Source organism: Fringilla coelebs (genome assembly GCF_963513975.1).
Source record: "Fringilla coelebs genome assembly, chromosome: 8".
Lineage (NCBI taxonomy): Eukaryota > Metazoa > Chordata > Aves > Passeriformes > Fringillidae > Fringilla > Fringilla coelebs.
The window spans coordinates 36,613,951-36,634,823 of NC_140066.1; the positions used below are offsets into that span (position 1 = coordinate 36,613,951).

At 56.3% G+C, this 20,873-nt stretch overlaps 1 protein-coding gene across 1 annotated transcript in view; it reads right to left on the bottom strand.

Moving 5' to 3' along the window:
• Nucleotides 1-20,669, bottom strand: part of STK32C (serine/threonine kinase 32C) — a 65,504-nt gene extending 44,835 nt beyond the window's left edge. The window contains exon 1 of the mRNA XM_084210438.1: nucleotides 20,540-20,669. Coding sequence (XP_084066564.1) covers nucleotides 20,540-20,624 — 85 coding nt within the window. The 5' untranslated portion in view covers nucleotides 20,625-20,669. The remainder of the gene's footprint in view (nucleotides 1-20,539) is intronic.
• Nucleotides 20,670-20,873: the final 204 nt, after the last annotated feature.

Sequence of the window (20,873 nt, forward strand, 5' to 3'; positions counted from 1 at the left end):
GCTGCCATCACCAGCTGCAGGAGCAGCCGTCCCCCAGACTGCCTGACACTGCTCTGTCTCTGCCATGCTCTATTCTTAGCAACTCTCAGATCACCAACCCTTGAAACCATCTCATCTCTGACCTACCACATCTTCTGCAACTTTCCTTCATTTCAGTCTCCAGTGCTGCTTCCCCTGAAATCAATCAGAAACGCTCAGAGCTTTCAGGGGCAAAGACAGCAGATTATTTCTGGACAGCTCCCTGCTCTCTCCTGACTATGTCTGACTCCTTCCGCTCCCCTTACGCTCAATGCAAAATTAAAATCTCTGGCAAGAAACTCCTCCTGCACATCCTAAAGCTTTTTGTAGATCCATCTCTAACCGTGGCATCCAGCACTGGAACTTCAGCTGACCCCAGAGGAGCTGCCAGGCGCCGGAGCCAGCCCAGGAGACACCGGGGGAACGGGGCGGCTCCCCCAGCACCCCCTGGATCAGCCCTCAGCTCCCCGGGCAGCACCAGCACCAGCACCAGCACCAGCACCAGCACCCACCTCCACAGCTGCCCTGAGCCCTGTGCACTCACAGCACCCTGGCTCTGCCTGATTCTGCCCAACTGAGCACATCTGGCACCTTCACACCACAGCCTGGGCACTGGAAAAGAAGCGCCGGACGGGGCTGCCAGCAGAGCGGGCTGGTCACAGGCACGTGGGACAGCGAGGTCACCTGAGCCACCTGTGGGAGCCTGGGCCACACACCTGGGCAGCCCTGCTCCTTTGGGAACACAAGGTGTGAGATTTAGAGGAATTTCTCACGTGTACACAACCCTTCAGCAAAGAAAAACATTGAACAGCTTTAAAAGACTCAGCTCCTCATGTGAACATCATGGCAGAGACAGGAAACGTTCTCTTCTCCGTGAAGTGAACAGCTGAGGAACTTGCACCAGATGGACCATATTTGGATCTCTCTCTCATAAATACAAGATTCACCATTTGGAATTAAACGAGAGGAGCAGCTGTCCATTGTCCCACTTGGAGGGGTTTTGTTCATCAAATAAGCAGAAGCCAGGTGTCTGTGAAATGAAACTCACAGAATCCCAGAGTCACTGGGACTGGCAAAGCCCTCCCAGCCCTGGAGCCCCAGCTGTGCCCATCCCCACCCTGTCCCCAGCCCTGAGTGCCACCTCCAGGGGACACCTGCAGGGACGGGCACTGCAGCCCTCCCTGGGCAGTGCCAGGGCCTGAGCCCCCTTTCCATGGGGAAATTCCTGCTGTGCCCACCCTGAGCTGCCCTGGCCCAGCCTGGGGCCGTTCCCTCTGCTCCTGTCACAGCCTGCAGTCAGTGCAAGCACAGAAAATGTGCCAGTGAACCCCTGATTCTCTATTACCAAGGAATCGGAATAATGGTTATTGGAGTTCCAAAACCAGACAAGACTCCTGCTCAGCCAGAGTCCTGTCATTGCATCCCACGAGCATTGCCACTGGAAGGGGTACAGCTATTCCCCTCATCCTGCACAAAGGAAGGGCTGGAATTTAGGGAAGGTGGCTTTTCCTGACTGTATTTTGTTACACAAACCCCAAAACAGCTACAAAAATAAGCAATAATTAAACTGCCACCTAATCTACTGTCTTAATTTAAGATAAATTATGAATTACTGTATTATGGACACTCATTAAATCCAGAAGGCTGCTAAATAAAATGTATCAACATTCAGAACTCCCTGACCTAGTGCCCACATAATTTAATGCCAGACTTCCATGACTCCAGCGAGGCCAGCAGCAGGCTGTGCCAGCAGGATTTGGGTCCTGCCGGAGTAGGCGTAGAGGGAGCATAAATCTAAACTAGGGATGAGATGACTCAGTTGAGACCGTTCGAATGAGGCAGACGATAAAAATACCCCACAGACGTAAGGCAAATCTCAAAAACACTCCTTTGGTTCTGAACCAGCACGGCTGGGCCGTGTTTCCTCACTCACTGCCGAGCCCAGCTCTGCAGCGAGGCAGGGACAGGGCTGGGGTGGCCAGCGGGGCTCAGCCCCAGGGCTCTGCAGGCTCCCACCGCCGCCCGGCTGGCCCCGCGGGGCACAGCTCCTGCCAGGGCTGGCAGGCACTGCTGGGGCTGCTCTGGGCACGGGGAGGGACTGCAAGCCAGAGACAGCCCGGGGGCTGGCCCCCCAGAGCACTGATGGGCCCCCCAGAGCATTGATGGGCCCCCCAAAAGCACTGATGGGCACCAAGAGCACTGATGGGCACCAAGAGAATTGATGGGCCCCCCAAGAGCACTGATGGGACCCCCAAAAGCACTGATGGGCCCCAAGAGCACTGATGGGCACCAAGAGTACTGATGGCCCCCCAGAGCACTGATGAGCCCCAAGAGCACTGATGGGCCCCCAAGAGCACTGATGGGCCCCCCAAGAGCACTGATGGGACCCCCAAGAGCACTGATGGGCCCCCCAAAAGCACTGATGGGACCCCCAAGAGCACTGATGGGCACCAAGAGAACTGATGGGCACCAAAAGCACTGATGGGCCCCAAGAGCACTGATGGGACCCCCAAAAGCACTGATGGGCCCCAAAAGCACTGATGGGCCCCAAGAGCACTGATGGGCCCAAGAGCACTGATGGGCACCAAGAGTACTGATGGCCCCCCAGAGCACTGATGGGCCCCCCAAGAGCACTGATGGGCACCAAGAGTACTGATGGCCCCCCAGAGCACTGATGGGCCCCCCAAAAGCACTGATGGGCCCCCCAAAAGCACTGATGGGCACCAAGAGAACTGATGAGCCCCAAGAGCACTGATGGGCCCCCAAGAGCACTGATGGGGCCCAAGAGAATTGATGGCCCCCAAAAGCACTGATGGGCCCCCAAGAGTACTGATGGGCACCAAGAGCATTGATGGGATCCCAAAAGCACTGATGGGCCCCCCAAGAGCACTGATGGGCACCAAGAGAATTGATGGCCCCCCAGAGCACTGATGGGCCCCCAAGAGCACTGATGGGCCCCCCCAGAGCACTGATGGGCCCCCCAAGAGCATTGATGGGCCCCAAGAGAACTGATGGGCACCAAGAGAATTGATGGGCCCCCCAAGAGAACTGATGGGCCCCCAAGAGCACTGATGGGCCCCCAAGAGCACTGATGGGACCCCCAAAAGCACTGATGGGCACCAAGAGCACTGATGGGCACCAAGAGCACTGATGGGCCCCCCAAGAGAACTGATGAGCCCCAAGAGCACTCATGGGCCCCCAAGAGCACTGATAGGGCCCAAGAGAATTGATGGACCCCAAAAGCACTGATGGGACCCCCAAGAGCACTGATGGGCCCCCAAAAGCATTGATGGGATCCCAAAAGCACTGATGGGCCCCAAGAGCACTGATGGGCCCCAAGAGCACTGATGGCCCCCCAGAGCACTGATGGGCCCCCCAGAGCACTGATGGGCCCCCCAGAGCACTGATGGCCCCCCAGAGCACTGATGGGCACCAAGAGCACTGATGGGGCCCCAAGAGCATTGATGGCCCCCCAAGAGCACTGATGGGGCCCCAAGAGCACTGATGGGCCCCCAAGAGCACTGATGGGCCCCCAAAAGCACTGATGGGGTCCCAAGAGCACTGATGGGCCCCCAAGAGCACTGATGGGCCCCCAAAAGCACTGATGGGGCCCCAAGAGCACTGATGGGCCCCCAAGAGCACTGATGGGCCCCCAAAAGCACTGATGGGGTCCCAAGAGCACTGATGGGCCCCAAGAGCACTGATGGGGCCCCAAGAGCACTGATGGGCCCCAGCTCTGTGCCAGGGCAGTGGGGAGCTGCGAGGGCTGGCCTGCAGTGGGGCTGCTCCCCCAGCACATGGAGATACTGCCAGGGCTCTTCCCTTTCCAGATCAAACCCCTCCAAGGATGCACATTCATTTCTTTCAGGCTTCAGTTCTGGAGCAGAATAAGCCACCTTTTTATTATTATTTTTTAAAGTAAATTTTCCATAGGAAAGTGGAGGTTTGCCTCTTTCAGAAATAAGGATTTTCTCTCCATAATTGCCATTAAGTAATGGATGCTCATTTAATTAAAGGCTCTCTGTAATTTGACAAGAATCTCTAGAAATAATTTCTCCCTTGGATTACCTCTTTGACAGATTTTCTGACAAGATGTAATTGAGACACTGACCTTCACTGGGAGCGGGGGCAGCTCACAGAGCCCTGCTCAGGAGCTTTAGGATAAGGGTTGGGGGATCTGAAACACAGTCAGTGGTCTCTTACACCCTCCTGGATAACCCTGGAGTTCCAAAGTATTTTTTTCAGAAAGAATTTCAAACCCTTGCCTTAATCTGGCCTCGTCCCTGCAACGGCCCCACGGAGTGAGGGGAAATAGGAAATGTTGCCAGAGAGCGTTTGAAGTTCCTATTTTTAATTAATAACGTCAAACGTGTGCTGCACATTTCAATGGGGCTTGAGAGACGTGCTCATGGTAAATGATTCCTTGTTAACTAATTATGAAATGCAAAGTCATTGCCAATTTACCATTGCCAGACAATGCTACAGCTGCTTTCACACGACACAATAGGCTCAGGCTTTAAGACAGATTCCTCAAAGGCAGTAAGTGATGGGCAGGAAAATCGGGCCCTTTTCATGGTGGCAATTGAGGATCCCCACTGTTTTGAACAGAGAACTTACTCAGAGACTGAAATATTGTATTCCTGCTATGACACCAAAGCTGCTGCCTCAGAACCATTGAAGACACAGACGTGGTTCTCTCTCTTTTCTTACATTTCTGTTTCCTAGCTCCCTCAGCCACTCTGGGTGACATCTCTGCCCAGCACCTGCCTGCTCCTCACACAGCACACAGACCCAGGATGCAGAGGCTGGAAGCTGCTCCAGCTGACACCAGTTCCAGAGCTGGGCTGCAGGCTGCCAGTGTGTCTTTAATAACCATATCTCACGGCAGCAGAACATCTTTGTTTACGCCTAACACACCACATGACATTCGGCAGTATATGAGGAAGGAGTGTAATTAAATCTCTGTGTAATTGTCAAAACAAACAAGCAACGTCTATTTTGCTCATTTGCCGATACAGATTTGCAGTGGGCATGGCAGAATGCAGGTGTTGGGGTGGATGTGGCCCAGAGGAGGAGGCAGGGGGGGTGGGGATGGGTGACCAGGGATGATGGGCACTGGGAGCAGCTGCCAGCTCCTCTGGCACATCCCGAGCTCCATGGGGCATGGAGGAGCCAGAGGAGTCACACAGACATGGTAACGAGATCAGCCCAACAAGCACCCTGTGCCCCCACTACTGTCCCTCAAAGAGCTCTCCTCTCAACTGCTTTTTAATTAACTGCCAGTAATTAGTGTCACCAAGCAGCCTCAGCAGAGTGCCTCTCAAAGGCACCTTGCTGCCCTCCAAACACAGTGTGCATTAATTAGGAGTGATCCCAGCCAGGCTGTTGGGTCTGTGTGGCCCCAAACCCACCTCCCTGGTGCTGACCCGCTGGTCACGCTGTGCCAGGGCAGCCACTGGGCTCCCAGAGGGGGAACCGGTGGAGGATTTGTGTCGCTCCCTCCTGGGGCACACTGATCCCTTAACACCACCCAAGGCAGCTCCTTCCACGCAGGCTGGGCACTCACAGAGGTTTGAGATGCAGGGGGCACCACGGCACTGCACTGGGAGAGCCCTGGTGTCAGAGGGACCCACGGAGGGGACGAGTTTCAAACCTCGTGAGGGATCAGGCTAAAAGAAGCAGAAGCTCCAAGAGCAGAACCAGGGACCATTTTCCCGTTCCCTCTGCCTCTTCCCCCGGCTCATGTCCCAGCACACGGGCTGCAGGGGCACCTGCCAGGACACCCACATGCTCCTGGTGCCAGGCGTGGGCAGCACGAGCCCAGCGTGGGGGCACAGCACAGCTCCCAGCCCAGAGCAGCAGGTGTCCCTGCACAGAGGAATGGTCACTTCAACATCAGTCAGACTGGCATCTGTAACACCCGGACACCCACGTGCCTGAGAGAGGACACCGTGACCCAAAGGGACACTCAGGACCAAGGACAAGCCAACAAGAGCATCGCTGCTGGGCTGTGCTGGGACCACCTGGGCAAACACCTCTGTGCTCAGAGACAATGCAACAATCAAGAGTTCACCTGCAGGCAGAGGTGTACCAACCACCCTGGTCCTGATGGACCAAACACACCCCTGGAAGCACCTGCGGGGAGGAACTGAGGTATGTAGGGCACGGATCTGACAACACAGCACAGCTCCACTCCAGCCCAAACACCCAGAGTACAGACCTACTTTGCAGCAAGCCCTGTGCTGCATTTGCATCGTGCCGAGACACAAAGGACTTGCAAGCAGCGGGGCTTCACTGAAAGGTTTAAAAACACTCCTGGGGAATGGGCTCCCATTGGGTCGTGCATGGGAAACCTGACCTTGTGTCTGTCAGAACAGCCCCAGTCCCACTCCTGACAGCAGATCCTCGAGAGAACACCAGCATGGGACATGCTGGGGCACCTGAGGGCCAGAAAGGAACCTGTCTGCATAGGTACATCCATGGCACATCCCCATCCTAAAGAGAGAATCGCTTCTTCTGCAAATATGTCTGTAATTGGGGCACCACAGGCAGTGTCCTGTGTTTAGCATTCATCCCTGGCTCAGTTACAGATGTGACCCTTCCCCAGCAGTGAGAAGGCTGTGGCTGGGGGCAGAGAGGAGGCTCTCTGGTCAGGCACACCCACAGCTCTGGGCAGAATGATGCCTGTATCCAGCTTTGGCCAAGGCCAAGGAGATTGGCACGATCTGTGTGCTAATGAAACCCGAGGGTGGCTTCCCCAAAACCTGGCTGGGGCTGTCAGCTCCCCCTGTCACACGGCTCTGCTCCTGCCTGCCTGTGGCAGGGCCACATCCATCCCCACTGCAATGTCACAGCCTCGCCCACCTTCTTGCTCCTTTACAAACCCTGACCACGCTGTGCTTTGCTCCAAGCCCGGCCAGGCAACCAGGGCAGGGTGTCTGGGGTGCAGGCAGGCTCAAACACACCGGGTGAGCTGGCAGCCCGGGGTGCTGAGCACAGAGAGGAGCAGCAGAGCCCCAGCCCGCTGGGCACAGCCTCCCTGCCAGCTCCTGCACCGCTCCCTGCCTGAAGGCAGCTCCTCCTGCCGTTTCCTTTATGCTCGGTGACACTCACAGCGTAAATTTGGGAACAGCAGATATTTCTTTATATAGCAACAGCCAAGCTGTGGAAGTGAGCGCCCCAGGACTGCAGGAGAGCAGACTCCCAGCGGGGTCCCAGGGCTGCCAGGCTGACAGGGGACAATCCCACCTGCTCACGGTGACACCAGCACAGCAGGAGTGGCACCTGGAGATGGGGCTGGGCTGGCTCAGGGACCTCACCTGGAGCAGGTGAGGCACACAAGTGAAGGAGGGCTGCATCTGCTCAGAGAAAACGAGAGCAGAAGGAGCTGTGCACAGACGGGCAGAGCTGTGCTGGAGCTCCCTGAGGGACAGCCCAGCCTGTCCCCAGGGCCAGGGCTGGGGTGGCAGAGGGGACCCTGCCCTCAGCCCCGACCAGCCCTTCCTGTTGCCATGGAAAAACAGAGAATAACGAGCAGCACGAGTCGTCCTACAGATGCACCAGTTGCTAACGTGAAATCCAATGCACTTTTTCATGCTGTAACCTTATCCCAGCCTCCTGCGTCCTGCAGAGAAGGGAGAAGGGAAAACAACAGGGCTTTGTACTGAAAGATCAGGAAACAGCTCACAAGGACACTCAAAGCAGACAGACCATGGCTAACTTCAGTACCACAGCGCTTGGAAAGGCTCTGACCCTGTACTTGGAAGACTTACAACGTTAATTAATAGCAAAACCAGCCATATTAATAATTAAGAACACTTTTCCAGGAAAGAGCCACATTAAATCCAGTCACCACAGGTAACTGAAGCCCCCAGACCTGGCAGGTTTTTTCTGTGCACCCAAGGAGAGTCACAAAAACTGCTCAGGGCAGAGAGGAAAAGGAGCCACCCACATCTTGTTTAACTTTGTGTTCTAGGCAGCAACAAACAGCAAGGTATTGTGACAAAACTGCTGGGCTCACAGCAACAACTGGTGTGTGATGGATCACACACACGCATCTTTAAGTGAGAACTTAAAAACCATTGATAACAAGACAGAAATCAGCATTCTCTTTTTTTTTTTTTTAAATCACACGGCAGGGTTTAAGAGGTCTGAGACAAACACAGGTCTTTTGGGGAACAACCCACCTCATTCTCTTTGATATCATTTCTTTTATGTCTCCTGATCATCACTGCTTTTCCCAAATCTATCCAGAATCACTGCAGTTTCCTACAATATGTAACAGTCCCAGGACAACAACTCTTTGTAACATAGAGAGCCCAAGAATATTTTCTACAATCAGCTGCTTCTGGTTTTCCATCAAAAGAGGCTTTTACTATTTGCCACACCAGCAAATTCATTGTGGGTCATGAAAGACAGTCTTGTTCCTCCTGCTGGGGCTCGTGACAGCTACCAGAACACTGGGAAAATACACCAAAAAGTAAAAGTGTGCACCAGCCATGTTGCATTTGAGCTGGAAGAGATGCAACAGCAGAGACATTTCATTTGGAAATGCCATTTCCTTGTTTTCTAGCACTCCAGCACTGCTGCACACACTGCACTGAAGGATGGTCTCTGCTGCAGCATTTCACACCACTGGAGCACCAAAGAGCAAATCAAAAAGAACCGAAAAAAATCTCCTGAAAAAGAGCTGAACTGGCAGCTAGGCTCATTTCTTGGCAACTGGGTGGATCAGCACCATGAAAATAAAGGGATGGCTGATTTGGGGTTGTGGTTTTCCACATGTGCACGTTGATGACTGCACACCCTCCATGGCTCCTCCATGGCTGGAAAGGGGCTGCAGTGCCCGTCCCTGCAGGTGTCCCCTGGAGGTGGCACTCAGGGCTGGCACAGGCTGGGGATGGGCACAGCTGGGGCTCCAGGGCTGGGAGGGCTTTGCCAGCCTTGAAGGTTCTGGGATTCTGTGTGGAAGTCCTGTTCCAACAGGCAGAGTCCTTTCTGCCCGCTCTGGCGGGGAGCAGTGTGCACTGAGTGTGTGTACTGGAGTTAATTCAGACATTCCCAGCTGAGACCGTTCTCCTCACGACAGCCTTGTCAACACAGTGATGATGGCTTGAAAACAAACTCTGGATTTCCCTCTCGAGAGCAGCCACTGGTGGGGTGTGCAGGCTCAGGGTGCTATTTCAGGCACACGGTCCTATCTTTGTCCCAGAGGCTCGTGAGCAGCAGACACGCTCCCAAAATACCTCTGGCTGGGCCCAGGGGCTGTGCTGCTGGGCAGAGCTGCTGCAGCAGCAGCTGAAGGGCTGTGGAAGTGCTGCTCTGCCCTGGCCCTCCCTCCTGTCACCAACTCAGCCGACGAGGGCAGGCACGGGGGCAGCAGGCTCAGGAGGGACCCCGGGGCAGGCTGAGCACCACCAGCAGCCCCAGGAACTGCAGGGCCCACGGCTGCTGAGCACCAACACCAAGGCAGCACCAGCGGGGCTGTGGTGTCTCTGGGACACCAATGTCCCCGCATGCAGGTCTGTCCTCTGCCACTCATTGCGCTGGGCAGGCATTTCCCAAAGCTCTGTCCATGGAAGAGGCTCTTTTCAGCAAAGAAGAAAAAATTAGGAGCAAGACAGTGTGAATGAGAGGGTATCACTGACACATGCTGGCAATGACAGCAAATCTGGGGAGGACAAAAGCACCAAAAGAGAGTGTGAGTACCTGAAGATATTTTGCTTGAGCCCAGGTGGGAGCAGTGATCCCCTGTGGTGCTCCCTGTAGTGAACAACAAGCTCGTTCTTTCTTCTGGAGGTGTCAGAACAAATTCACTCCTTGGGCAGCCCTCACCCAAGCTCACAGGGACTGGGCTGGCCCACCTGCACCTGCAGGATGGGTGGCCACAACCACCCAGGATTCATTTCAACTCCACCAGAAGAGAGCAGACCCAAATTCACAGCAGATGTCAAACAGAATTATTCACCAAGCCCAAATTCTCTGGGGAAGGCAGACATCCTCCTTCTGTGACAGAAATTCTCTGGAGCACAGCGATGCGCTCTCGCTCTGGAGAGAGGGAACATCTCCTGGCAGAGATCACCCCCAGGGAGGGGGAGGCAGGCCTGGCAGCAGCACAGGGAGCAGGGGCATTGCCCCCTCCCCTGGCCCGGGCACCGTGGGGGCTGCAGGGGACAGGGCTGGCCTTGGCAGAGCCCCTGCTCCCCCTGCACCGACGGGGCTGTGCCAGCTCCGCATCCAGCGCTGACCCCGGGCACCAGGGCACCCAGCTGCCCCCTGCCACCCAGTGGGACACCCACAGAGCCACCCCAGGGAATGGCCCCGGGCAGCCTCGGCAGGAGAGCGGGAGCAGAGCTGGCAGTGGAAAAACCCCGCTCAGCAGAGAGCAGGAGGAGCAGAGAGGCCTCTGGAGAGCAGCGGGGGAGGCAGGGGTGCCTTCGGAGATGCCACGCTAAGAGCATGGAAAAATCCAAACCAAGGCCAGAAGAAGCACTACCTAAAATGATTTCCCAAGCAGTGCTGAGGGACAACACAGACTGAACTGTTTGTTGATGTTGCTCAGGCTTTGGATAAACAGAGGCAATTTGTTCTAGTTAAAAGAAACCTGCTATTTTAAAAATAAATTCACAGATTGATCTTTACATCAGAAAGCCATGCAGAGGAACACACAACAGGCTGAAACTATTCATTAATCAATCCCTAAGTTTGCCTCGCCGCAGCTGTGCTTGTTTTGACACCTGCTTGCGATGCTCCTGCTGTGGCATTTCCCATGGAATAAAACCCAGTGGAGCAGAGCAGCTCATCCCACACTGCACCAGAGTGGGCAGAGAGCTCCTGGGCCAGAGAGCCTGATCCAGAGATCCCGGCTCTCAGGGCAGGGATCCCAGCAAAGCCCCGTGCTGGTGCTGGAGCAGAGCTGACAGCTCCTGCAGCCGCCCCTTGGCTCTGCCTGCAGGGAGCTCAGAGCTCTGTGCGGGCTCACAGCCACAGCCTGCACCCACAGCAGCGCTCCCCAAACCTCTGGGGCTGGGTGAGGAGGAGCAGGGCACGGCAGGACCCCAGCCAGGCTCAGCAGGCACCCGAGGCACCCGGCTCTGCACTCTGACAGAGCCCCTGGCCAGCCCACCCAGCAGGGCTGGCAGGGAGGCGCACAGACAGCACTGCCAGGACAGGGGGTGGTTTCATCCTGTGCTCAAGGTCCTGCCAAGCCTCTTCTGCGCTGGAAGAGCCACCAACCCACGCCAGTTCAAAGTTCTGAGCAAATCTAGAATCAGGCTTGAATATGAAATCATGGGGTCTGTTAGCATGAGTATGAATTATTCATGCGCTCACCATATGCAGCATTGAGCCTTTAGAGTGCAAATTATTTGGGACCAAGCTTTGGCCCTATTTTCTGTGAAGCATAAAGCACGTTTTCCAACAGTGCAAACAATCCAACCATAATGCATATCATTTTCTGTGTTCCCTGCTGGCTGGTCTTGCCTGCCAGTTCCCATTAAGACTGGAACCAGTGCACAAAAAGCCAAGGTGCAGTGAGTGGCTCTCCCGTGGACTCTGACACTTGTTTCACAGGGCAGTCTAACGTGCCACATCTCCCACACAGGAGGTGACCTATATCCTATATCCTATATCCTATATCCTTCTGACAGTGAAACACTGAGTGTGGGGGTGAAGTGGTGTCCAGCCAGCAGCAGGGCCCAGAGCAGATTCACCCTCACCCAGAAATGTTTCTCCTAATCCTCACAGAGATGTGGCTGCTCAGAGCAGGAACCTGAGCTTTAGCCCATACCTGCCCATCCCACCTTTCTGATCTTTGTCAGACTCCAGAATTAATACAGGAATTCTGTAAGGAACCAGCATGTGCCTTCTGCAAACTGCCGTGCCTACACACCAACACTATTCTCTGCTGCTGCTGGAAGTGTCTCAGCTCTTGGGTTCCCAAACACTCCAACAGGTTATTCTCAGTCTAAGTTTCTTCCCAGTTTCTACTGAGTTTCCCTTTTCCCTTGCTTTTTTTTTCCCACCCTGGATATCTGAAATACTCATATGATGGCCTTTTGTGGCCACCACGTGATCCCTCTAAAATCCTGGGACACAAATCACACCTCAGAATTTTAGGCAGCGATGGCAACTTTTGCTGAGTTGTGCATTTTCTCTGTCAGAGGGTAGGACAGGGTTATGGTCAGGAGAACAATGAAAAGGAGAAAGAACTCTTTTTTCCTGACAAAGACATCTGAGGCAGGAAAGGAGACCCAAAGTAACACAGCAGAACCTGCAGTGCTCCCACAGCCTCACTCCTGCCCTCCCCACTCTGCTTCAGAGCCACGCTGGGCACTTCCTCAGGGCTCCAATGCACACATTATCCATGGAAATACAAAACACCACTTGTGTCTTTGGACAGCTCAGCTTGTAACCAAATGCAAATTTGGACAATAAGGTAACTCTGTGCTGGGACAGCCCTTTGCAGGTTACCCTGAAAGTCACTCAGGCATCATCAGCCTTAGGAGCCCACCAGCTCTCTGCTGGAGCCACTAGAACCAAGTAAAAATATTTTCAGGACTAATAGGTGAAATTGATCAGCTTCCAGAAACATCAGCAAAGCTATAAAGACATTACATTGCAGTTTAATTTCATTTAATTTAATTACACAGCAGGGCTAACCAGGGGCCTGTAAGGATTCATGGGCACAGTCAAACCAGCAAGCCACATAATTCTGAATATCATTCAGTGCCTGCATGTCCTCAGCACTCCCAGGTACTGGGAGAGCCCTGAACAGCACCTGAGATGTAAATGAACACATCAACACTGGCACAGTGGCACACTGTCACACCTCATTGCCTGGCAGCGCTCAGAGACGGCTGTTCCCACACATCCCAAGCACTTTTAATTTTCCATAACTGTCACTGAAAGCAATTTAATTCCTGAAGAACAGTGGCAGAGGGAAAGAGGACACTGACATTTCTTCCTTTGTGCAGAGAAGCCGAGCCGCTCTCGGGCTGCCCCGACGCTGTAGCTGGGGAGATAAGCAGCAAGGCAGGCCCAGGCAGGGCAGATCCCCTCCCTGGCACAGCCCTGGCACAGCCCTGTGCCAGCCCTGGGAGCCTGCCACGCTCCCTGCGCCCCGCTGGGACCCCAGAGCCCGCACAGGCAGTGCCAGAGGTGATCCATGGGCGCTCGGGACAGGGTGTGCAGGCAGGCGTGGGCACTGCACCCCACAGCCCCCACAGCCAGGAGAGGATCCACAGCCTGCTGAGGGACCCTGCCTTCCAAACTGGAGAGCAGCTCCCCTGAAAGCAGAGGGAGAAGTCAGACCTGCTTGCACATCCCGGGCTCATGGACAACGGGCTCAGCCCCTGTCCGAGCCCAGTGCCCTGTGCCACAGAGCCAGCCCTGACCCAGGGCACGCCACCACTGCCTGAGCCAGGCTCCATTCCAGGCATCCCCACAAGGAATAAAGCAATATCAGAAGGAAGTGCAGGCTCTCCCAGGCCGTGTGGGCCCGTGGGCACAGCCCAGCTCCTCACCCCTCCTGCCCTGACGGGACACCCCGAGAGCCCAGCCGGCTGCTCCACCTTCAGCACCCCAGACGGTGAGAGTACTCCCTGCAGAAGAGCAGCTTGTCTCACTTCTGGGGAGGGTTTCCTTGCCCAGTGCTGCTCACTGCCTTTCCAGCAGGCAGGGCAGGAGGTGGGTGACCTTGTGCTGCCCCACAGCCAGCACTGACAGCACGACTCTCCAGCCACAGCTGCCCTGCTGCTCTCTCCACCAGCCCCATGTCCTGGGACCTGCAGCCCAGAAAGCACAGCTGCAGCCACTGGGAATGCCAGCCCTGCTGGGAAGGTCACCACGCCAGCCCTGGGGACTGCAGGAAGGTGGGCAGATCCCCAGCCACGTGCTCCTGCATGTTATTCCCAAATCACAGGAAGCCCATTCCAAGCTAGTCATGAGGACTGTGGCCTCCACAGAATACACCAAGTATTAATCTGATTTAATATTTCACTCGAATGGTACTTCCAGTGACTTCTCCTTGATTGCCCTTGTCCCTCCCTAGCCATCGAATGTCCTTCAAACTGCCGTCGTGTTTGTTTCTTTCTTGCAACTCCAGCTCCACGCGAACAGTCTCAGCTGCCCTGAAGACTCATTCCACCCCGATCTCCTCTCCTCAGATCTCCCCTGATAAAGATCCCCTCCAGATAATCAGCCCCTCGAGAATGCCTTTTCTTGACACTTGAGCCAGCACTACTGTGAAGGGACCACAGCCAGCAGGGTGGAGAGGGACAGCACAGTCATTAAACAGCTCAGAGCCAGCCACCCCAATACTGCCCATGGTACCACACACCTCCAAGGCTTGAAATTGCTGAATTCCCAGGATTTAACCTACTTCTGCACTAATGACACACTGCAAAGCTTCACGCCCAGGAAAGTCTCCATGCTGGGCAGGAATGAGGGGCAGTGGCCCTGCTGGGGACAGAGAGCCCATGGAAGGAAGGAGCCAGTCCCTGGGCAAAGCATCCCAGATCCAGCGGCAGCCGGAACAAAGCCCTACTGAGGATGCTAAACACAGCTTTGCTGACACCTCCTTGCAATTCCCACTCCCTCCTCCCCCCGCTTGCTTACTTAGCTACCACTTTGATAATACAGAAAGGCTTTTTTCCCTTGTGTTTAAATATCAGGGAAGGCATCTGTGCTCCCAACCCACAGCCATGAAAGTCAAGCTATGGGAGAAGTTCTCCTTGCAGTCTGAGCAGGGAACACTTTAGTCAGTGGTGGGCAGAGCATGGAAGTTAACACATCTGTATCTGACCCCAAAAAAGTAGTATTTGGGATTTTACAACTGCCTTACTGGGCACTAGACCATAGATTTCGAATAAAAGGGCAACGTTTCCTGCCCAGGGCTGGCAAGCCCTGCCCAGCTGAGGCGACAGCCGGGCTCTGTGAGGAGCAGCCGGGGCAGGAGGAGCACGGCCAGCAGCAGCAGGGACAATGCTTAGGGGAGCAGGGGACACAGCCAGGCCATGCCGGCTGCCCCAAGACCAGCACGTGGTTTATGGCTCTGATCACCTCAGAAGAGAGACAGACACTTCTCCTGATCCTTGGATCCATCTCCCAGCAGCACAGCAGGATGTCCCCAGACCTGTCACAAACCTGGCCAGAAGGGTTTGGGTGCCCCAGAGGTGAAGGTCACGGAACAAGGGAGGTCAGGGTTTGCTCCCCATCCTTCCACGCCCCTGTTCCCCCAAACCTCTGATGTCTGGCAGCACGCCCGCGTTTCCCTGAAGGTCCCAACCCCTGGAACAAAAAGTTATGGGGAGGAATCCCAAGCTGAAAAACTGCTGCTGAGAGCAGTGGAGAACGCTGGACATCTCACTGCCATGGGAGCAGGACAGGGGAAGCAAAGGCAGGAACACAAACAGCTGGCCAAGCTGCGAGGACCGAAGCCCTGAGCGGCACGGGGTACGGATGACAAGGACAGCGGGTCCGGGAGTGCCCGAAGCTGCCCCGGCCGGGGCCGCTCCGTCCCTGCCCCGCTCCCTGTGAGTGCCTCCGGGAAAATGAACATTGTTTTCAGGAGCTCCGCAGGTTTTGCAGCTCCTCGCCGGTTTCCTCTGCGGATGGAGCGATGGAGGCAGCGCGGGGCGAGCAGCCCCCGTGTCCGGGAGCTGGGCCCTTCAGCAGGAGCACGGCCAGGGAGGCTCTCAGAGCCCTCCACGCAGGCACACACCAGCGAGCAGAGCTGCCCGCTCGGAAGCTCCGAGCCCGGTCGCCGAGCGGCTCTCGGGGCCCGCCCAGCCCCGCACACGGCGAGCACCCCGCGCATTCCGCGCACCCCGCACACCCCGAGCATCCCGAGCATCCCGCACACCCCGCGCACCCCGAGCATCCCGCGCACCCCGCACACCCCGAGCACCCCGAGCATCCCGCACACCCCGCACACCCCGCGCATTCCGCGCACCCCGCACAGCCCGCACACCCCGCATACGGAGCATCCCGCACAGCCCGAGCACCCCGAGCACCCCGAGCACCCCGAATACAGAGCACCCCGAGCACCCCGCACACCCCGCACACCCCGAGCACCTCGAGCATCCCGCACACCCCGAGCACCCCGCACGCCGAGCACCCCGCACACCCCGAGCACTCCGAGCACCCCGCACACCCCGCACACCCCGCGTTGCTGCTGCCGGCTCCTGCAGCTGCCTTCCGGCCCCAAAGCCCAGCCTGTGCCTCTGCCCAGCGCTATCTGAGCTTGCTCCCCGAGAGGGGACACAGCACACGACACCCACGGACACTTGACCGGACCCGGGCCGGCCCTGAGCACACACTTCCCACAGTCAGGCTGCTCGATGGGAGAGCTCCAGCCATGAGCTATAGAACTGGAAACGCGTTTACAAGTTGATTTTGATGCAAGTAGGATAAAACAGGCGCCTGCACCTGACCCCCTTACAAAACGCCATCTGCATTCTGCCAGAGTCGAACAAGGAATGGGGGGAAAAGTGATTGAGGCAAAATACTAATCATGATGGAAGTCACTGGGCTGCACCATTAAAACCTTGTGCATCAGCAGAAAAAACTAATTCAGCATCAGGACACAGACAGGAACCCTGGACCACTCGCCTCGTGTCAGTGAGGGGAGGCACAGCACAAAGCAGCAGATGGCTTCACAGATTCTCATGTATATTTACACACAGTTTTTTTAGTAAACCACTTTGATTCAGGAGAAATCACATCCAAAATGCACTCTTGAAATTCCTCTTCAGACATAATTGCATAGAGAGATAAATCTTGCTGTGGTTTCCCCCCTCTCTCATGTAACACAACTGTGGGCAATGCTAATAGCACTAAGTGTGCCCTGTATATCCTCCTGCTCAGCCCTGGTGCCCAAGTCCAACAACTCTGCTAAGCATTTTCCAGATATCTGGGTTGAAACATTCCCATTGGCTTCACAATTACAGGCTTTCCTTACCTGGCATAAAAAATAAATTTAGATGAAAAATAGTATTTTGTTTTCTTCTAAAAAGGAGGGAGATGTCAAAAAAACCTGCTTGGCTGTTTCCCAGAACAACATATAATTCCTGCCCAAATGACAAACAAGCCTCATGACTTTTGTGCCTCCTCTCGCTCCCCAGCTCCCTGCCAGGAGGGGACAGCCGGGGGGTCGGGCTGTGCTCCAGGGAACAGGGACAGGAGCAGAGGGAACGGCCCCAGGCTGGGCCAGGGCAGCTCAGGGTGGGCACAGCAGGAATTTCCCCATGGAAAGGGGGCTCAGGCCCTGGCACTGCCCAGGGAGGGCTGCAGTGCCCATCCCTGCGGGTGTCCCCTGGAGGTGGCACTCAGGGCTCTGGGCTGGGGACAGGGTGGGGATCCCTTGGTGGGTGCAGCCTGGACTCAATGATCCTGGAGGTTTTTTCCAACCCAAATGATTCTGTGAGACACCCCAGTACCCCGTACCCTGCACACAGAGACGTGTCTCAGCCAGCAGACAGGCAGTGCCCACCCTTCCCTTGGGCTGGAGAACAAACGCACTTCTCGAGTGAGGAGTTTTTAAAAAATCCTTACAGGTATGAATAATAAACCCTGAAAAGTCCCTGCAGACAAGGGTGTGTTTTTCCTGATGGAAAACAGCCCACGGTGGTAATGCAGAGCCCACAAGCCCACTATGATTTACTCCAGCTCACTGAGCCCACCTTACTCCAGCACACCACAACTCCGAGTGCTCCACCCTGCAGCCCTTCTGGTCTTTTGCCTTGTTTTCTTCTTCTCATACTTTTCTCCTTGCTTTGTTTTTCCTCCTTCCCCTCCATTCATTAACTTTCTCTGTTCACAAAGAGGGTGCAATGCACCTTGCCAGAGCCAAGCTCTCACAAAGGCATCCCTGGGCAGCATCTCCAGCTGGACAGGCTGCAGCTCGCTCCCAGCTGATGGACGTGCAGCTCGCCAGCTTTTCTGTGGGACTGGAACCAGCTGGAGCAGCGGCTCCCAGAGCCAGAGAAACCCATCTGCCCCAGGCCAGGGCTGCCTGGAAGCACACACAAGCACACAGGCACTGTCCTCTCAGTCAGCTGCCCTGTTAGTTGAACCCCGGTTGTGAAACGCCCAGAAATCTCTGGCAGGCTGTGCGCAGGCAGGGGAGCACGGTGGGCACGCTGCAGCAGGCAGGCACCCGAGGGGTTGGGCAGCTGTGCTGTGCCCAACACACAGCACCAGGCACACCTGGCCTCACCTGGCACCACGGCCACGGGAAGGCTCCTCTGCAGGGGATGGGGACAGCACAGCAGCCAGGAAGGGAAGCAAGGAGGGAGCAGCACAGCTGTCCCTTGGGCACAGCCCCCAGAGCCCAGCTCTGCACCGCCCTGGCCCTGGGTGGACCAGGAGCCAGCCCCACTCAGAGGCTGAACCAGCGCCAGCTTCCACCTCTGCCAAAGAACAAGCCCAGAAAAGATGCTGAAAAAGTGGGGAGGGTTGAGAGAAGGTCCTTAGGACGTACTCTGGAATTCCAAGTTTACCCTTGGAGTCAGACTCGGAGAGCTCAACCCACACATCCACCAAGGACAGCGGCAGCCGTGGCCTCAGAGAGAGGGGTGTGACACACGAGCTCCTGCACTGCTCCAGGAGATCCAACAGCAGCTGGGGCTGCACGAGTGCAGGCTGAGGAGAAATGGCCATTCTTAACAGAGGCAAACAGCGGAGAACCCTCCGGAGGCAGGTGTTTCACACTAGAGAGAGCAAACACTTCACTGCTCACCCCCAGGACATCCCCCGCGCGCTGTGACAGGAACCAGTGACTCAGTGAAGTCCCAAAACCTGTCCCCAGGGAGTCAGGGACAAAGACTGTAAGGTCTGCAACGATTTGGAGTGTGATCTTAGTACTGGTTGTGTTACTAGTGACTACAATAAACGTTAACCTTCTAGTTACATACACCCTGATAAAATTAACAGGGATTATCTGCTGGATTTCAGCAGTCAGGCTCATCCTCGTGCAGAGATCCACCACAAGGAACCACATACAGGAAAAATTTGACATACCAAATGGTCTTTTCCTTTTTATATTTTTAATTGATTTCTCATTATATTGTTGTCACTAGTAACTCTTCCACATTATGTCACACACAAACCCAAGTATCAACTGGCTTCTTTATCTAAGGAAGTTATTGGGATGTCTTAGGAGATCACCATAGCAACCGTGCCATGACAGTAAATATGAGTTCACTGGAACAACACTGTAATTGCTCTGAGCACACTCTAACAAGGAATTATGGAAAAGCAGGAGACATCAAGGAAGTGTTGTGCCAATAATTGGGACAGAGCAAAAGCGCTGATTGAGAGTACCTGGAGAGGTGTTCCCAGGCTGCTGCCAGCAGCCATTCAGCTGCAGAGCTCACTCACCCTGCTTGGCTGCACACAGGCTCAGGGCAGAATTAAAAGCCTCTCAGAAAGAAATTTTGTTTTCAGAATGTAATTGCAGCGAAGCCTCTGATTTAAGTGTCTTTACTCGGCTTGCTCAGTGTGAATTGCTAATAAAAACGTGTTGGAGAAATCAACCAGCTCTTGTGCCAGGAAAAGTTTGCCTGATTCCACCCGTCAGCTGCCAGAGCAGCACAGACAGGTGTGGCCCCCTCACTGAGGGAATCCCAGCAGACCCCGACCCTCACATTCCCTGCAGTCAGACCCAGACTAACACACTGAACTCCAGGTTTATCCGGTGCACAACTCCAGCACCCCCCCACACAGGGATTTTTGTCTGTGCTCGGTTGGTGCCACATGGCCAACGCAGCATTCAGGAGTGCTCCGGCCACCCGGAGCCCGTCTGCTGGCTCATGGCTCTCCTGACTCTTCCCCCACCCACAGTCAAAGTTTCCTTCCTTTGTTCCTCTGAAATTTCACCCTGCACCCGAGATTTCTAATGCAATGGTGGTATTTCACGGCGTATGCCTAACCCCCCCCACCTTCCACCCAGCTTGTACTTTGGGGAAAGCCCCAGAGCAGCTTTCTGCACTGGCAGGAGCGCTCGGTGCTGATGCCGGCGGCACTTGGCCCTCCCTCGATCCAAGCGGGGCCGTCCGTGCACAGACTGAAACTTCGCCGCGGAGCTGTCCCCTCGCCGCCCCCTCCCCAGCCCCCCGTTTGAACGGCGGCCACCCCGCGGCCGTGGGGCGTCCGTGGGCAGGGTACCCGCGTCCTGCGGGGCGGCAGCGCCCGGCCGGACCCCCGCACCCGGACACGGCCCCCGCTGCCCGCTCCGCCGGGGGCACCGCCGGGGGACCCCAGGGCCGGGCGGGGCAGCTCGGCATCCCGGGACAGGGCACCGCGGGACGGGGCACTGCAGGACGGGCATCCTGGGACAGGGCACCGCGGGACAGGGCACCGCGGGACGGGCACCCCGGGACAGGGTACCGCGACTACGCCGCCGTCGGGGCAGGGCAGGGCAGGGCAGGGCAGAGTGCCCCGGCGCTGGACATCCCGGGCCGGGCAGAGCAGAGCATCCCGGGCAGGGCGGGCACCCCGGAGCATCTCGGTCCGCACTCACCGTCCTCTCGCTCGTCGAAGACGGGTCTCTTGGAGGAGGAGGCGCTCGCTCCCATCCTCTTCTTCCACTTGCTCCAGTGAAACATCGGGGCAGGCGGCTGGCATGCCCTGCGGCCTCTCCCCGCCGGCCCGGCGGCTCCCGCGGCCGGCCCCGCCGCCGCCCTCAGCCGCCCCGCGCCCCGGCGCCGCCCGCCCGCATGGCAGCGCCCGGCGCCGCCGCCTCCCGCCCGCTGCCCGCGGCGGCCACAGCGCGGCGGGGCGGGGACCGAGCGGCGGGAGCGGAGCGGGGCCGGGAGGCGGGCGGGGCCGAGCGGGGCGCCGGGGGAGGCGAGCGG